At 43.0% G+C, this 20101-nt stretch overlaps 1 protein-coding gene across 12 annotated transcripts in view; it reads right to left on the bottom strand.

Moving 5' to 3' along the window:
• FOXP1 (forkhead box P1) overlaps positions 1 to 20101 on the bottom strand; it is a 552073-nt gene that overhangs the window by 84467 nt on the left and 447505 nt on the right. For all 12 annotated transcript variants that reach the window (XM_083155991.1, XM_083155980.1, XM_083155981.1 and 9 more), the window contains 2 exons: positions 12661 to 12798; positions 10644 to 10730 (listed from right to left, as the gene is read on the bottom strand). In XM_083155991.1, coding sequence (XP_083012117.1) covers positions 10644 to 10730; positions 12661 to 12798 — 225 coding nt within the window. The remainder of the gene's footprint in view (positions 1 to 10643; positions 10731 to 12660; positions 12799 to 20101) is intronic.

Raw genomic sequence — 20101 nt, 5'->3', positions numbered from 1 at the left:
AGTTTAAATCACTACAGCGCGGCAATGGCCTGCCCATGCCCGCTTCTCTTTAACCCTTTGCTGACAGCAACAGGCTGCTGATGAAGGAAGAAACCATGTCTGTTTGACATGGTAAACTGCAGCGCTACAATGTAATTCATATATGGGAGAGGAAAATGATCCCTTTGCCACATGCTCGCGTCTAAACGCAAGCACGCCAGATAGGCTTGAGTACCGGTGGCGCGGAAACAGTGAGCTCAGAAATATCTGTACAAAATCAACGTTCTTGTAGGGGCAAGTAAAGAGACACCAAGGGGATTATATAATAGGTTCCGAGATGAAGGTAGCGCCATAATTTTGGTGAGCTTGCGGCCATATAGCGCATTGCTGCTTTAAATTTAGTGGCAAGCGCCAGCCATTTCCTTCAGCTTAGACCCTGTTACACAGCCTCTCTAGTGCATTAACATATATGGTATTACTATGTATAGCTGTGATACATCTGTGTTACTGATCTTAGGTAAAAAAGGGTCAACCCAAGTCAGGAACAAGGATCAGGGACTGTCTGAGACGTCTTCCACAACAGAATAATAACAAGCGAGAGATCTATCCTCCTTATGTGGTGACTGGTTCCAATTGAGTTGGCAATAATTGGTCTAATTAACTGGACATGAGATTTTGAATGCGTTACAATGTCTCTAAGGCTTGTTCTAAAGTCCACACAATTTCTTATAAATATGCCAATCGATGGCATAGTGACAACAGCGCGTCTATAATCACATAACAAAGGAACAGCAAAGGCGTGAGCTGCTGTAATGATCCTTCTATCGCATACGGAGGTATCTCTTTGGTGCTACTCAGTGGATCAGAGCCTGTGCAAAACACTGGGGACTCGGAGCAGAGGGCAAGGCCCTAAACCAGGGGCAGGTAATAAGTGTCCGGCTGTTGTTAAACTACACATTCCAGCATGCCCTGTCATAGTTTTATCTTGTCCTGATAGCAAAACTGTGCCAGGGAATTCTGGGAGATGTGTAGTCCTACAGCAGCTGGAGGGTCGATTATTGCCCACCCCCTGCCCTAAACCCACCCGTCCAAACAATGTGAAATCTACGAGACTAAGCAGAATACATAATATGTTACAGGATGAGGTACTTCTTTACTTTCACGGCGCCAGCATGGCGCCGCGCGTACTTCCGGGTTACGCTCGCCACTAACTAAGTAAAATAAACTAAGTTAACGCCATGCCAACATGGATAGTTCATACCTCCACTATCCATGTTGGCATGGAGTTGATTTTAATTAGCGTGGCGAGCGTAGCGAGCCACCGAGCCCACAGAGCGGGCGAGTGAAGCGAGCCCCGCAAGGGGACTCTGACGCGCGGCGCCATGCTGGCGCCGTGAAAGTACAGAAGTACCCAGGATGACAATAGATAGATAGACCATCAGGATTATTGACGCTATAAAGTTGGTGTATCCTATATAGTAAAAGATAAATGCTGCTCTTCACCCCTATAGGGGGAATTTAATTGCTCTGCGCAGCAGCGGCGGCGACTAGATGGCGTTAGACAGAGCAATACAAGTGTTGTACCATTTAGGCATGCATAGCCGTAGGTGCTGATGTTGTTCTGTCATTTTATCCAGCCGGTGTGTATAGTTCTGTATAAGCACTTCTATTTTCTGCAACGCAAAAGTCAATTGAAAGAAATTGGAAATTGAAATAAAAGCCCTAATCGGATATCGCAATAATGTGTTCTGTAAAATGGAAATCCAAAATTGCCCTAACTTGTGCAGGATTACCAGCAATTTCAAGCTTTCCGCACAGTGGAGACCGCATCCCAAGGTATGCTGTGCAGAGACTCAATCAGGCCTAGTCCTATGCTAGCAGTAAAATATCTAGAAACCATACTACTGTATGAAAGTATTGCTTATTGTGCGTTGAATAGAACACGGAGATGCGTGTGTAAGAATGCCATTGGATTCAGTTGTGCACATGCAGTTTGGTGTACAGTTACTTCAGCACAAATCGGCCTGCTACTAAAATGCCCACACACTAAGGCACAAGTTGAGCTTCTAGAATCCACATCCAGATGTGCATTGGACCAATCAGGAGAACCAGCCATTTGGACTGAAACTCCTACTGGACAGTTGACATCATCGAGATCTCAATCAGGATCCACTGGCTTCCTCAGCATCTACTAACTGCAAATTGGTGCCAATGGGGTTTGAAATACATCTGCCCACAGAATTACAATGTCTGATGTCCCGAGCAATGATCTGATAACCAAAGGCTGATATGGTTTTATTCTCTTTAGTAAGTGCAACAAGACAGCAAATGCTTTGTCAATGCTAGATTCTTGGCTACCTATTAAACCACACTATCTATCCCAAGACATTGCCGGAAATATGTACCACTCTTAACTCATGGACCTGTGTGACAATGTCTAGGTCAACAATGACAAAATGTCGATACACACATGCTAAAGGTCGATGAAAAATGTCAACACATGAAAAGGTCAACATGACCATCCATGTGGTCTTCGTTTAGGAATGGTAGAGTGTGCTGAGCGCAGAGGTAGCGGAATGAGGCACCTGGTCCTAAGCATGGGACATGGTACGCTAATTTGGGGTCCACATGCTCAAATGTCAACATCGACACCCCAAAATATAAAAAACCTCTGTTGACCTTGTCTTGGGGCGATCTTTCACCAATGTTGACCTTGTGCATCTTGACCAAATGACTGTTGACCTAGACATGGTCTGTGAGCTATAACATACCCGTGTGAGATTGCGGGTTACAATTAAGCCCTTATGGATGTTCATCTTCTTTAACACAATATTATATAGAATTATGCATCATTTATACCCCTTTCACTCCGCACAAATATCGCAGGTCCCACCTGGGTTGTTTCCGGGTCGACCCGGTCACTGTGTGATGTGAAAGGATTTTTGACAAATCCTGGGTCCAGCAACCCGGCAATCCAACCCTAGTTAAAAGAAGGGTTTTACCCGGGTCAGAACCAGGCTGCTGGGCAGTGTGAATGGATAACCCGGGTCGAGCAACCCGGGTCCTGTTCAAACTACAGGGAGGAGGCAGCGGCAGCTCCATGTACTACCTCCTCCTCTGCCCCCCCCCCCCCCGCGGCAGCTCCATGTACTACCTCTCCTCTGCCCCCCCACCCCCCTGATGACGCTCCACTCTGCCCTTCCGATGCAGTCAGCGACTTGGCTTATTGCCGGGACCTGTGCCCAAATCCCAGGTGCGACTTGGCATTTGCAATGTATTTAAAAGCCCACCACACACACATCTAGAAGTCTATAGAATTCACCCCTGGCTGTAAATGTCCAGGAGTCAGGACTTCTTGGACTTGACCAGTCCTGAGATCAGAGATCAGGTACAGTGGTGGGCTACTGCGTCATCAACGTGGAGACTACAGGCCGTGGAACAGGGCACTCTGACCTCTCAGACTGTGATTACCCAGCCTCGTTTCATGACTGTTTTGTTCCCAATGATAAAGCGCACTTGCATATGCTGGCGCTATACGTGTTAAAAAAAATATAACTGGGGTCGTGTGGCTAAAATATGCTTAAATTGCAAAATACCAACATGTTATAGAACTTTGACATTTTCTCTCTCTCCTATAGTTAATAGCAGCTTTCCACATTACAGAAAGGCAGGATATAAAAGTATACAGGACGCATTGTCCATGAAAGAGTTTAGAAGAATTCTATGTTGCCAAACTGTGCTCCCCACCCAGTTACTAAACACAGGATACAAGTCATTCTGTTTACTTCTCACAATTGAATGCTCACAAAAAAGGTCTGCTGGGCTCTGTTGACAGGTCAGTAGCCAGTGTTAAAATACTGAAATATCCTGATAAAACTTGCAGTTTGGTTCCCCTCCCTGAAACGCCTGTCAAAGGTCTGTTTTCCTTTCTTGGGTGACTCCCTACTGCCTAACATAAACTGTCACAATGCAAGAGGATACGCTGCCCAGTTATTCATCACTGCTTGATAAACCAATGTTAGATGATCTGTGTCCTTCATCGGACACTAAAGAGGGGGGCGATTCAACCGGCTGTGCGGGTCTTTAGTAGCTATGCGCTTGACATGTGGGTAATGAACGCCAGATCAAACATGGTTAGCTTATTTATGGTTTTCTCACACAAAAATTAGCAATGCGGTAAACTGCTGTTATATACGCCGGAGAAGAACACTGCTACAGAGCCTCGCGGATGACCAAATCGCTCCCTGTATATTCTTGGCATAGCGAATGGAGAATTGGTGTTTAAGTAGTACGTTTATTTATAAGGTGCCACAAAGTGTCCGCAGCGCCGTACATAGCAAACAAAAAACTAATTACAAGGTAACGTACAGGGTGTGTTGAAAAATACAGTATAAATAGGGGTATTGCTATTAGAACTAAAATCAGCATCAGTTCAGTAGTAGGTGTCAAAATTGTCAATGAGACTGAGGATGAAGTAGAGGAAGGGAAGAACAGGACAGGAGCACAGGTGAGGTAAAGAGGTAGGGTGAGTACGTGAGGAAGGAGGACCCTACTCATAAGAGTTAACATACTAAAAGGAGGTGGGTGGACGAATGAAAAACAATAGGAAAGTAGGAACGGATGGGAATGGAGGCAGGATAGGAGGATCAAAAGAGGTTAGGAGGAGGGATAGGCTAGTCGAAAAAAGTGGGTTTTGAGGGAGCGCTTGAAGGAGTTAAGGGAATCAGAAAGCCTGATGGGTGGTGGGAGGTTGTTCCAGTGCAGGGGGGCTGCGCGAGAGAAGTTTTGGACACGGGAGTGAGAGGAGGTGATTAGGTGAGAGGTCAGTCGGTGGTCAGCGATGGAGCGAAGAGGACGGGAGGGAGTGTGGATAGAGATCAGTGAAGAGAGGTAAGGAGCGGTGGAGGAGGAGAGAGCCTTGTAGGTAGTGGTGAGGAGTTTAAAGAGAACTCGGAAGGGAATGGGGAGCCAGTGAAGAGATAGACAGAGGGGGGAGGCAGAGGTAGAGCGGCGGGAGAGGAAGATGAGCCTAGCAGCAGCGTTAAGAATGGATTGGAGGGGTGCGAGGCGGGTGAGAGGTAGCCCAGAGAGAAGGATGTTGCAGTAGTCAAGGCGGGAGATGACAAGAGAGTGAATGAGAGTTTGGTCGCGTCAGTGGAGAGGAATGGTCTGATGCGTGAGATGTTGCGTAGGTGAAAGCGGCAAGACTGTGAGAGAGCACGAATGTGGGGGGTGAAAGAGAGGGAGGAGTCAATGATGACACCGAGGCAGCGCGTTTGGTCGGTGGAGGTGATCTCTGTTTCACCAATGCTGATGGAGATAGTGGGAGAAGAGGGGATGTTCGGGGGATGGAAGATTAGAAGTTCAGTTTTAGCCATGTTTAGTTTCAGGAAGCGTTGGGTCATCCAGGCTGAGATGGCCGTGAGGCACTCGGAGACAGGAGTGATGGGGATAGGTCGGGGGAGGAGAGATAGATTAGGGTATCATCAGCATAAAGGTGGTAATGAAAACCATAGGAGCTGATGAGGGTGCCCAGAGAGGTGGTGTAGAGGGAGAAGAGGGCCAAGGACTGACCCTTGGGGAACACCGACTGGAGTGGAGATGAAGAAGGAGCGATCAGAGAGGTATGAGGTGAACCAGGAGAAGACCGTGCCAGTGATGCCAAAGGAGGGGAGGGTGTTGAGCAGGAGAGGGTGGTCAACAGTGTCAAAGGCAGCCGACAGATCAAGCTGGATGAGGATAGAGAAGAGGCCTTTGGATTTAGCCGATAGTAGATCGTTAGTGACTTTGGTCAGGGCAGTTTCTGTGGAATGTAAAGGGTGGAACCCAGATTGGAGGGGGTCTAGAATGGAGTTGGCAGTAAGGTGGCTTAGGAGACGATTATAGGTCAGACGTTCTAGGAGCTTGGAGGCAAAAGGGAGGAGGGAGATGGGCCTGTAGTTGGATGGAGAGTTGGGGTCCAAATTTGTTTTTTTTGAGAATTAACCAAAGTCTTTTTTTTTTTGCTAAAATTATCAACCATTTATTTTTTAATATGACTCGCTTTTACCAAATCATCCCCCCCCCAAAAAAGTTATTCTCCTTGTAAACATTAACTGTAACTCCCGCCTCCACCGCTGCTATTTATCTGTTGCGATGTCTTGAGGAACCCTGGCAAGCATATATTCCCTGAATGCTGGCTGTCAGGCATAGTAACAGAATAAGTAAATTCTATGGGCAGAAAAAAATATTAGTTTAAAAACAAATATGAGAAGAACTGAAACGTAATTTGGTAAGTTTTTAAAAATGTTGGGTACAAAAAAAAATTCTTTGGTCAGACATCCAATGTAAGAAAAACAATATAAAATTGAAAACTCTCATGGAAAACGTAATTTTACTTTTCCTCGTTATCTTTTTTACATTGCACGTTCAGGGATCACAAACATCTCAAGTTGTATCTCGTTGGGCCCAATGGTTGCTGTACCCGCAATGCAGGTGCTGCCCAGCCTGTCCGCTACGCCAAGATTACAGTTCATGAGCCCTACAATTTATCTATGAAGCAGCCATTGGCAGGAACGAACGCTATACAAGAGTGTAGAGAAACAGATTCTTGTACCCACTGACCCAGGGGCCGGCTTGTGATGTAGGATCTGATTACCCGGAATACTGTCAACTAGCAGAACTCGCTGTTTATCAATGGGAGGAGACTTTATAGAGTTCTGCTAAAAAAGACGATTACTGCAGTGATTTCACACAGTTATCTGAAATGACGGCTGCGTTTTACATGAGAAAACATGACACTTGATGTTATTTTAACATTGAGTCATGTAAAAAGGAAACAGCCTAATAAAGAGGTTATTCCTCTACACACCGGGGAGTGAATGTGTCGCTACTGGGAGGGGCAATTTCCTGTCTATCTTGGCCAAGTTGAATTGATTTAGTTTATCATATTGTACTGGAACTTCTAACACATGGATGTCTGCTTCTCTCCATCTAAAGTAAATATATACATCCTAGTACAATGAAATCGGCAAGAAGTCTCTCATCTCTCCCCTCCACCCTTAAGCCTCGTACACATTGGGCGATATGCTCACTGAGCGATTATTGTTCACCGATATATCGCTCAGTGAGCATATTGCCTAGTGTCCCATTTTCATCAGTGACCAGCTGGCGAAAATGAGACACTGCCGCTGTTCGCAGAATCGCGCTCCCGGCATCCGTCGCCCCGTACACACGGGGTATGGTCGCTCAGCAACTACATCCCAGGCGAGTTTGCCTAGAATCACCCTGGCTTAACACATACTGAAAGCTTCAACACTTAGGGGCTTGATGAAGTGATAAAGTAAAAGGTCCTAACTGTCCTTTTTCAAATCCAGCATGTAACTTGACAGAAGCTTATTGGCTGGTGCAGTGTCACCTTCCAATATATCACTTCACCAGGCTTAATACATCTGCCCCTAAGTGCTTTCTCTGCTTCCCTGCAGTGGGGGTGGTTAGTGGTTGCAGTGGGGTGGTGTGTGTGTGTGTGTGTGTGTGTGTGCAGGGGGGTTGCATTCTAGATTAGATAGATGTGTACATTTTGTGTGTAAGCTCCACTGCAGCAGGGACTAAAATATTTTCTATAAACCGCTGCGGAATATACATTATTCATAATATAAGTAACTGTTGATAAAAAAAATAGCTAAGTTTAGGGAGAGTCTACGGAGAGCATGCCGATGGAACCGTGGACTATGAAGAGTTGAGCGGAAGTGTAAATACTGTAAGCCTGTTTTCAGACACTTGGGCTGGCGTAAGTATACACTGGTCATGGCGGCTATAAAACCATAGCTGCATACAGTGCTCAAGTGCCGGCAATACCCACAATGAGTTCCATGCCCACAATTACTGCGGACCCGCTCAATGCCTGATCTCTCAATATAAGAAGTATGTCTAGCAAACCAAGGTAGCGGTTAATTGAAAGTGGCGGACGAACTCCTCGCCAACAATCAGGGATGACAGAGATGGGCCATTTCTTTTTTTTTTTTCATTGTGACTCTTCAAATATAGAGTTAAAAGATCCTTTAAAAAAAAAAAAAGAGAAAGGGAAAAAACGACAAATTTTGATGCCTTTGAAAAGAGAGCGGCACAAAATAACAACAGGGGGCGAGAGCTTGCCAGCCACAGGGGAGAAGATCCATAATTCTTATTCTCCCTTTTGAAGGCTGTTAGAAATCGGATTCGAGAAGAGGGGGAAAAAAAAAACAAAAAAAAACGAAAGCACGGCAGAAGGAGAGCGTTCCTCTAGAGGGTACAGCTACTTCCTGTGATCAAGGATAATGTGCTTCAAAAGTTGGTTTTTACCAATTCTGTTGATCAATTGCAGCTCCCTCATCTTCCTCTCCCCCCCTTCTCTGTTTACATCTGATGTGACTCAATGACAGGCAGTGTCTGAGCCGCTGAAACAGAACTGTCATGTTGATTTATGGAGGCGTCAAACCACGACTTGTCCAAACTGAGGCTTGCAGTTCATTAATTACTGAGTTGTGACTTTGAAGTCGGCTCTCAGACTGTGGTTTTTAACATTTGGCTTAATTTGTATGCTCTTGAATGTGGATCTCTAAGGAGGGAAAAAAACTGAAATTCCCTTCTTGTCTTTGAACTTCTTTTGACCGCACAATAATCATTCCTTTGTCCAGAGTGATGCCTGCATCCCAGAGTCATTAACGCGCATTGAATTGCTACTGATGAATAAGCCCTACTGAATTAAAGAAACAGCCAGCAAAACAAAGCTAGGAGCATTTTGCATTGCGATATCTCACAATTACACGCATTTCTCTCGCCGTGCCATTTCCATTTTAATTACTGTTCGCCCGTTAGATTTACATTTTAGACACTTTTTAATCTGCTCCCTTTTTTCTATAGGACTGAAGTGCTCCTTGTAATGAAAACGGACGAGCGAAGACATAATGTAGGTGTCCAACTCAATACACAAAACTACACCCCCCCTCTGCTCTGGCTTTGTGCCCTGTCTTCTAACATGCCCGGTAATGTTTACTACATCAAGCGAAACATCATCTTTGAGCCGGCGTTGGGCATGTGCTTTGTATTACAAACACCAGAGGCTGACGAAAGATTATAATACATACATTAAAAAAAAAAAAAAAAAGGTTATTTGAATGGACTTTTTTCAGTAGGGTTGGGGTGGGGAATGAATTACTAGTTACACATCCCATTTCCTGTGTCAGGAAGCAAAAGGAAAACATTACAAAGGGGCCACTAATACACAATCTGATCCAATAACAACCAGTTTATTGCTGCGTTCACATGTACAGTTTGCCATACCAATGCGTACCCAGATGTTTGCAACTGAATGTACCTTTGTTGTTTACCTTATGAACTATACCCACTCGTTATTATAAACTTAGAAAGGTTCCCTGCTATTTCCTTCATGGGGCGTTAAAAAAAGAAGGCCGTTGGTTTATACTAAAATTAAATCTCCACTACTGAAGGATGGAATAACTTTAGTTCTGTCACGTTCCCGAAACATCTCAATATATATTTACAAGAGTTACTATTAGGTCAGCTAAAAGCAGCTTGGTTATGCCGTGTAAATGATTGCCGCTTTTAAAAAATGGAACTAGCGCAAAGTCTTGCATATCCCGCTTCTGGCAGGCCATTCCATCCACCCCCTCCAGACATCATCAGGATGATAGGTCGACAGTCAATAAGTCAACAGCATGCGGTCGACATGCACTAAACAGCATTAACAAAAGGTCGACATGCCAACACACAACACCTGTATTTTTCACATTTTTTTTCTTTTGTTGGACTCCACGTGGACTACAATTGTGAACAGTAAAGTTGCCGGAAGCATGGTGTCCATGACGACAAATCACGTCAACCTTTTCACCTTTTTCCTGTCAACCTTTTGCTAGTGTCGACATAGTGACTGTGGACACTTTCATCTACATCCCTACCCCAGACTTGATACATCTCCCCCTGTGTCTTTACAGCAGCAAACTGCTTTGCCTGGTAAATATTTGTATCTGGTTGATCAAACTTGTTATTGGGTTTACATCTATATAGAACGATGTCTCAGTTATGTGTTAATTGGCCAAAGGTGAACTAAACAAACGGGAATCCAGCCTATGACATTACTAGGACCAATAGACACCACTGCGGAATGCCGCTGCCGTGTCATTAGTTCAACATTTCTTTTCATTTTCTTATTATATTGGATATATTTATATGTTAGATTAACATACCCTCTAACTGCACCTTGTTTGGCCGATACAGTACAGTTTTTTGGGGGCCTGTACCGGCCATAAAAAGCTTTGTACCGGTTTTCTGACTCTACATTAACAGTATAGGAAAGGTGGTGGCCACGCCTCTTTACCAGTGGCCTCGCTCCCTTCCCGATTTTGGACCGGTTTCTTCCAGATGTTGGAAGGTATGGACTGGGTCCAGTACATTATGTTGACAGGATAATGCCGACAGGGCCAACATGAACTTGCCGCAATCCTCCATACTTACTGCTCTACGTAGCCACATACCAAGTATGACAAAAGACTGCTATTGCCTATGCCGTGCAATCATTGGTAGTTCGGAAACCTCTTATTGGCGGTCATATCTGACCAATCAGTCATGTCAACGGTAAACATACATTTCACACCACACAAAATATTAACGTATAGATGTAATTTTACCTCTTTTGGCTGTTTTCCTGCATGTTGTTGCTGTATTAATTGAATCTGCAGCTGCTCCTGTTGTTTCTTATAAAACTCCTGAAGCTGCTGCTGAGAGGAACAGAGGGACAATAGCGTCAGTTACAGTGTACCCCGTAACCATTCCACATGGTGTGTGTGTGTGTTGCTCTCTTCCCGCTGCTGTGTGCTGACCGCTCGGATTATTCTCAGCATTGTAATTTTTAGAAGTGGTCTCCAAAATGTACGGCTAGAACGTTTTGTGTCTCTTGAGCTGAATAATTATAATAAATAGAGATGTTTGGAAAAACAAAGGCGCTGTGCCCTTGGTACATACGTCTATAAAATATATATACGCTTTCATTTAAAGTGATGGACTTCCAAGTATATTTATTCTGGCCAAGAGATGCACAAGGGATCCCAAATCCACTCACATTTATTAGAAACCAGAAGGGATGAAAAATGATCAGAGTTTTACAGTGGGACAAAAAGAAAATCAAGTACAGAAAAAACAACTGATAAATGACAGGACCGGAAGGTTGACACAAGCATTAGGTCGGCAATGGGAAGGTCCACAGTCGAAAGGTCTGCATGCGTTTTTCATGTTTTCATACCCTACCACCCACTATGGCGTGGTGGGAGAATAAAATAGTGTGCACACTTAGGTGGTGTCCATGTCGACTATGTCGACATTCGGGACAAAATAACAGAGAAACTCATGTTGACACTTTGATTGTCGACCTTCCCATTGCAACAGTGCATGTAATATCCTAATACAGTAATATTGAGTCCCAATACCTGGACCCGGGTGCAAGTTTGACTTGAAAATACCAGGTTACACCCTCTTTCACACCAAGAACCAAATTACCAGGTTACAGCTTTTTAACCCAGGAATTTGCTGGGGAAAAAAAACAACATGTTTTTCTGTGGTGTGAAAGGGTCAACCCTGGTCTTAAATTCTAGGTTGCCGACCCTGCTCTTGACCAGCGTTGGTGAGCCAAGATTTAAGACCCGTGTTGACACTTTCACAGGAAAACCTGGGTTTTTCAGCAAATTCCTGGGTTGAAAAGCTTTAATCCCGTAATTTTCTGATGGTGTGGGGGGGGGGTATTTGAAGATACCGAACTGGCTGACTATTCGGTAAGCCAGTGTTTACTGCATCTAGCTACAGTAGTATCACCAAAGAGCGGGGCACTTCAATAGCAGCTTGATTTAAACAAGAAAACTACGTTATCTGCCCAAGCTGCCCCTAGTCATGACCTGCTCACTGGCAGTCCTTCCCTCGTCCTCCACCACCCTACAATGTCCCGCATCCCACAGAAGCCTTAATCAAAACACTGGCTGGTAACAGTTATCTGGACCACCATGACCATCGAGGAGATTGGAGATGAAGCATAAAGAGAAGACCCTGGTGATACAGCAGTAGCATCCAGCAATTGTCAAGCAGGTGTTTCCCTTTACTTGCCCTGAACTCATAATGCATGTGAACCTCAAAGATGGTCAGAAAGGTCCATCTGTTTGGAGGACACAGCAACAGTCTCCCCTCCTCTTACATTCCTGTGCCGGAAGTGCCAACAAGTGGCATCACCCTCATCATGGCAATGCCGCTGCAAAGCCAGCCCCAGAACCACCATCTGGATGGTCAATCTGAAGGGACAGCTCAGATATATCAAGCTTAAAACAGCAAAATATGATTAACAATGAGCTGATTGGCTAGTTGTTTATTACTCTCAACTTTATCTCTTTTTGAAGCTTGATCCATCTGGCCCTATATCTCCTGGGATCAATCACTTAAGTGACAATAGCAACTGTGACTCAAAACATTGATGGTGGGGATACATTGGGACACCCATTGGCAAAACCATTGAACTCAAACCATCAACGATGGTGGTTGAATGAGTTTGGGATGGATGCACCCGCTCCCACTTATTACTACTCATAATTCTACAAAAACAGGCCATCCCCCTCCCCCCCGCCGGTAGGTGGTCAAACCAAAGCCCACGAGGTCAGAAAACGTTACCTGCTGAAGCATGAGGGCCTGTTGCTGCTGAAGTAAGACCTGTAGCTGTTGGGGTGTGAGCACTTGCTGTTGCAGAATTTGTTGCATTTGCTGAGGAGTTATAACTTGGGGAGTCATCATAGCCACTGAGACAGGAACCTGCAAGAGAAAACAAACGGCTTTCAGAAGGTGTCTCTCCGACGGCAAACACCACATCACGCTAAATCCACCTTACTACCCTAATTCGCCAACTTGCAAACTCCCCCCCCCCCCCCTCAAACAATAAATACAAATACATATATCACACTTTCTGCTCAGCCGCCCTTCTTTCCAGCTTCGCGCAACATACAGATGTTGCCAATTCCTCCGTGGTAGGTGAGATACCATTAAAGCAGTTTTCTGTGACATTTCGATGACAAACAGCTACAGTGATGAACCTGATAGCATTTCATATTTGCAACTGTTAACACATTTCGGCTCAGGCGTCTCTGTTAAGGAACCTGTACATTGTATTTGAAAGGATGATGTCTTCTTCAGATAAAACACTGACATTAAAATGACAGGCTGTCTTGGCCAAGGTTACACAAATTGTATTCAAGCGGCTACCTAATGACAATTCTGCGAGTGCTGCCGGCTTCCTAGAATGTAATTTACCTATTCAAAATAATCACCGCACTTGTGTTTAATTTGCCGGCGCGCGGGAGTCGTTTTGTCAAGAAATTTGTCATATTAAAAAAAAAAAACAGAAAAAAAAAAGATCAATTTTACCTCAGGTTAACACCAGGATTGTCTGTAGGGGCAATGTTGTGTATTTTATCCGTTCATACAGGCCAAAGAGGGTTATTTACGAAGCGTCTGGGTTTTCTGATCGTGTTGATACCCGATATTTAAAAAGGGCAATGTTTTTTAGTAGTGGTGGCTTGCTGGTGAAAGCACTGCCCTTTCAAATACAGAGCAGAGTCACAATGGGAAACGTTGGGTTTTATTTTACAACCGACGCTTCGTAAATAAAACGAAGAAGGAAAAAATATAGTGGAAGAGGTGTGTGCTTGTATATGTATAAAAGCACGCATGGTATTATACATACACAGGCATATGTTACGGAAAAAAAGCATAAAACACATAAAAAACCGGAGAAGTCTGCAATCGTACAATTTAAAAATAATAATAAAAAGATTCTAATAAGGCGTTGAAATAAGCAACGGGCAGAAATGCTTCATTCATTTTATGTAACATAATGCCTTTATATGCAGTTTATCTTGCCTTTTTTCACATGGGTTCTTCTGTCATTTGCATAGTGAGCACTCTCCTAATTTCACAGTCATTATGCAGTGATGTCCTTATTTCTCAGCATCACTAATTTTGATTAACTTAAAATGGTTCTTGAAGGTCAGATTCATAGTAACGACATATTCCTCAGCATTGTTGCATAAAGCCCCCCCCCTGCCAGCGTGTGTATGGGGGGGGGGGGGGTTTGATTAAGGGGGGGCAAAAGGATTTGCAGGCTCCTTGTAACGGAATTGGTTTACAGCGACGACTCGTTGGCATTACAATCTGCTTTGCACATTTCTGGACACTGAGTATTTTTTTACTCGGTGGCTGCAATACAACGAGAGAAGGTCCCTGTTGTCAATTTACTGCACTACACAAGTTTGTTTGATTCAAGAGTATCAACAAACTGGCACGGTGGTAATTCCTCGGAGAGTCGTATCGTCAAAAGCGGAGAGGTGTAATCCCATTACTTCGGTCTCTTCCACAAAAAAAAAAATAGGACAAGTTGTTCAATAAATACAGTTTACCAAGCGACATCACTCATCTTCCCTAATGCCGAAATAATGATATCACTGTATAAGTTTACATTTGCGCTCAGCCATTTAGTGACCTTTTATTAAATAAATAGCTGCAGCCTACCTTTACCTATGGCCATGAGAATCATTTTTATTTTGGTTGCACTTTATTATCTCAGACTATATTATTATTATCATTGTTTATCTATTCGGTGCCACAAGGGTTCCGCAACGCCTAACAGAATACATGAATAAGCAAAAAGAAGAAAACAACTACTTCAAGTACAAGGCGATTTAGGACAAGTGCATGGTAGATAAAGACAGTTGCAAGAGGGGACCGGACAGTGAAGTAATTTTTAGGGTGCGAAGACCTAGGGTTAGGTGCCGTTGAGCGGAAATCGGAGTAAAAAGAAAAAATATAGATGTATATATTCCAAGAGAGGATTTGCATTCTATGCAAATAGATATGTGATGTAAAGATCAAGATATGAAGGCAATGTAATTACTGCAATGATGGAGAAACACATTGATAAACGGCCACATCGTCACTTAAAACACCTGTAAACTCCCCCCTTCCCCAAACTGTAATAACTTTAGTTTTGTTGCAAGTTTCAGATCAATTTCTTTCACGGTTAGTTAAAAACGAGATGCGACAGGGAAGTGGCAATGCGTGACGGCACGCCGCTTGGTCAACAAAAGTGGAATTGCAATCAGGAAATAAACATGCATTCTATTTGATATTTGAACCAGTTGCGCCATACGACCCGAGAGGCGCTCTCCCGTTTATATTTTAATGCAGTTACAGTCCACAGTATTGAATGGAATCAGGAGGCAGGCTTCACCGGCGCTAGGCCGTAATAGTCCACACTTTATTACTCATTAGTACCGAGGTCATTAGCGGCAAGAATGATTGTCCCAGTCTTAACCTATTGATCATTGTAACTACTATCATTTAATCCTGCGCTGAATGCCTCTAAAGCATCTAAGGGCGCACCAGAGAGAGTGGTTTATTGTGGAGAAATATAGCCAAGCTATGGAAATTACACTTTGATTCATAAAATCTACCCAGTGGTTTAAATCAATAGTATTTAAAAGAGTCATGTAACTCCTTAAGTACAACTCTCTAATATTTATGACTCCCATTCTGAATGTACTCAGTCAAAACTAAACTTTATTTTAAATACTGGGCAGCGTTCTTTGCAAAAAGCCTCCACTCAAGCATTGGATTTCGGAAAAAAAAAGGGGGAAGCTTTTTTTTTTTCTCTCTCTCTTTCCATCGTGTTCATTTGAATTTGCAGCTGCTCCGTACATGAAACTAGCAGCACCTCGCTTAGTGTTTCTGCCGTGGTCGATGATAAAACACATGCTGAACCACAAATTTAAATGGCAAAACTGCAAGAAGTTCCACATTTAAAGTATATAAAAGTGAATGTGTTTCATGATTTCGGATGAATCATTGCAGGCAGCAGTTTCTGAAAGGGAATCATATTTTTTCCCCCCTTGCATCCCCCTTTTGGAGATCTGCAATGCAAATCGAACTTGTTGATGACAAATTAACCTCTTCGGCAAGAAGCAGTCAAAGGGGTTAATTTGTCATCTTCTAGTTAAATTTGCATTGCAGATCCTCAAAAGGTGGCAGCAGGAATCTGGAATGACACTGTGTTAAAAAAAAACACAACTGGTAAATATATTTACTTAATGTTGTGCACAATACAGGAGTTGCGAGGTAAAACTAGGAAATGTAGTCGTTGAAGGCTGAAAGGTGTGCAAGGAGGTAAGAGAAAAAAACATAGGTTTGAGCCAGGCCATTATTATCTTCTTCCAAAATGTAGCATTATAGCACAAGAAGTTCATCAAAGAAATGGGAATCAAAAATCTTGCCCCTCGAAAATGACTCAAACAGCGGAAAAAGTCATCCGATGCCAGTATGGCATATACACGTAGAAACACTGTGCTACCCACACATACGATTAGATCACTGGGCAGGGTGACATCACTAGCTGCCCACAAATCACAGAACATTAAATAACACGTCCGCAAGTGCACAAGGTTGAATAACGGGTTACGTGCACAGCAGGAAACAAAAAAAATGGTTTATTTGCTCACAGAGCATTATTGAATAACGTTGCACGTATGTGCAAAATTTACACAACCACAGGACAGCCAATAAATCACTTGCTTATATAGGCACACTGACATTAGGACAGGTAAGAGATATGCGAAAATTTGGAGTTGTGGCAAGCGTCGAACTTAGGTGCAATGTTAGGCCCTACTGACTCAAAAACCTTGGAAAGTCTGCAATGATATGAACATGAAATTAGACTCATTGTGAACAGCAATAAGATTCAGTTACAACAATGTGCACTGCCAAACTGTCTGCAGTGACAGTCAACAGACCGGCGGTCACCTGACCAAAAAGAGTGCAATACTAGATGCGGAAATCCTAATTCCAGGTCCATCATTTCTTTTAAATATTACAATAACGGTATTTGCCCCCCCCCCCCTTCTCTGCCTCATCTCCTTCTCCTACCTCCCCGCAAGCGAAGATTCATTACTGTAAATGATAAAACTGCCTGCGAGTCATTCGGCTCCTTTTAACAAAGCCCTTTTTATGTAAATAAAAACTGTTCTCATTTACAGAAACAGGATTTGGTATAATGTGGGAGGCGGCGATGATCAGGTTGGGCAGCGAAGGAATCATGTTATTTGACGCCGCCTGTGCGGCAGACTGGGGGTGACTGACACCCCTGATCTTATCGTTTAATTGATATTCATTGCCAGTCTTCAGTATACCTGCCAGGTTAATTGTTTCAGCAAAAATAAAAGGACCCTCTCAATATTTAGCACATAACAAAGGCTGGCGTACAATTAATTTCTTTTTTAATTACAGTACGCACACTTCATGCCATTAGCAGCAGTGACAATTTATCAATACCATTACCAATATTAAATGTAACCTTTATACATATAATCAGATCTAACACACTAGGATATATTAAATGTTATATTATTATACAGTACGTTGGAAATAACTGGTAATAGAGATAATCAAGTTAAATATAGGGATACTAGAACACATTTAAAAAAGGGCTGTATGTTTATTTATATTCATAAGTATATAAATGTTACTTTATAAAGACTTCGAGCAAACTAATCTAACACTTTATCTACCGTTGCGCTAACGTGTAACGTCATATGCAACCGGAACATACGAGGTCAATGACTCCCTATTCACTTGTTCTTTTAAGTAGCAAGGCTAGCAATTTATCAAAGGTAGCCATATTAGCAGAGACTTCCAGCAAGAACCCTTAACCAAAAAAAAAACAAGTTTTTATACTTTCGACCAAAACCCCCCATATATATTTCCTGGGGCCTGCCGCGAGGTTACCACATCCCAAAACTTTGCAAATGCCCCCATACTCCGAAACTTGTATTCGGTTAAGATGTGTGGCTGTTCTCACCTAATTCCAGACACCTCCGTCTACATCTACCCGGCAAGGCAAAGAGTGCAAATTATATTCTAATGAGAAAACATCAGTGGATTCTTTGGCGATCTCGCCATTTACCGATTTACTTCTAATGAAGACACTCCAACCGGCGAGATCTGTCGGTGTCAAAGGTCAGTTGAGGTTTTAAAAGTAAAAAAAAAAAAAAATAAGAAAAATCGAAATGAATAAAATATATATCTTTATAAGCCTAGGAAAATCAAAGACGACGGAGGAGCTGCAAAGACTTTCGCATGAAGCGGTTTGGCAATTAAAAGTAATTGTACAAAGTCTTCCAGGGTGATAAAAAAGTGAGATAAATTAAACTGATGCCACCGTAACAGGTTAGATTGGGGGAAAAAAAAAAATCTAAATTTAATGTATTCTGTCTTGTGTCATCTTGTTTTGTCAAGACATGAAATAGAATAAGAAAATACAAGGCAAGAGAGGGATAAAAAAAAAAAAAGCCCTTGAGATATCAAATACGACGACCTTTGTGATGTTGTTGGTTTACCCTATTCTAGGCTATTTGCAGAGTGATGTCTCAGATTTAAGGACTTGATAGACCTCAAAGAACCTAAGTACAGTTCACTGCTTACCAGGCAGGTTCTGTCTCTCACCTACACACGGTGGACGCCTATTTGCTGCACGTTACTGGGTGTAATGAATGACAGCTCCGTTTTGTTGCTTAATATTCATTGCGGCCATGTTTACAGAGCACATGCCATGAACTGGGAGAGGGGGGGGGGGGCATTAAACGCATGAATGGTTGCAGTGCATCACAAAGGTTGGGGGGGCTGATGACACGACGCCTGCTCTCCGAACAGTTTTGAGGTTACATCTGTATTAGCCCTTCTGTTAGGAAAATATTAATGAACGCACTTACGGAGAGAGAAAAAAAAAAAGAAGGGGGGGACAGGACATTTGGTGGAAACAAAAAAAAAAAGGTCTATAAAAATGTAATTGAAGTCTGTACTGGGGAAAGAAAACAAGTTTCCAGTAACCGAAGTCTGCACTCCATAAAACAAACAAACTGTGTCCCAACCAGCCAAGTCTGGACCAAACAATAACAATTTTAAATGATGGTGTCAGGACTTTCCCACAATCTTGCTGTGCAGGTGTTGTGTGTATTCCCCTCCTCTAAGCCTCTATTTATTTTCCCAAACGAGAGGAAAATCAATAACTTTGAATGCATAACAGAACATTTGTTACAGATTAAGACATATTAATGGAACCAACTTAAAATAAACACAACTTGAGGAGTGCACAGTGTTTCATCAGTTTGGACGAGAAGAGAGAGCGTAACCTTATGCTGCCTGGTGCTGAATACAATAAAACAACGCTAACTGCCATCACAGCCCCCCCATCCTCCAACCATGGCCTATGGGGGGGGGGGTATACACACTACACATGCAATGCAAAACCCAATAACACTCTCACGGATCAGCAATTGACCTCCTATTAGTGACATAAAGCCATCCTACATCCAGGAGGAATATCACTTTGTTGTCGTCTGGCACAGAGCAGATACACGGATATCTTGAGCAATGTGCAGTGAACTAACTATTACGGTAAATTTTACTGTACACTGGGATAAAATGCTGATTTACACACAGCCCTAGCACTACTGAACCACTTTCATTTGTTTTAACCGGTTCGAGATTTTCAAGGGCAAGCTGTAAGAACCACCACCTGTCTCCGACAATGGCAGCAGTTTTGTCTGGGAACTTGGTGTGTGTTTGTTATTGTAAACGTTACACCTAACTGTTGTACACAAGCAGATCCCAGGCAGCCCTTCCTCTTTTTTTTTAATTTAAACCACTAATCATTTACAGTTTTACCAGCTCTGCCAGATTATGTAACACTGCTTTAAGATGCTCCATGAGTCAGTTTTGCATTAACCCAATGGGTGCAAGGAAAAAAAAGTTTCACATCTTCCCACTGGCTCTTTCTCTACAGGGAAACCAGCCAGAAAACGTTCTGCAGGTTTCTGCAGAGTCCGGAGCAAGCAGCATGTTTGGACATAGGCAGGGATGGAGCGAGTAACCCTCTTCTCCATCGCCAACAGCGCCACAACTTAGGCGGATGGTTAAAAAAAAAAAAAAAATTAAAACAGAGATACTGATAGAAATCCGCATTAACAAATAGAAATGATAAAGGAACAGACTATTGCTCTGTGTCCTGAAAATA

The sequence above is a fragment of the Crinia signifera genome, chromosome 8, assembly GCF_055691185.1.
Source record: "Crinia signifera chromosome 8, ASM5569118v1, whole genome shotgun sequence".
NCBI classification, from domain to species: Eukaryota; Metazoa; Chordata; class Amphibia; order Anura; family Myobatrachidae; genus Crinia; species Crinia signifera.
This window is presented reverse-complemented; position numbering and strand designations above follow the sequence as displayed.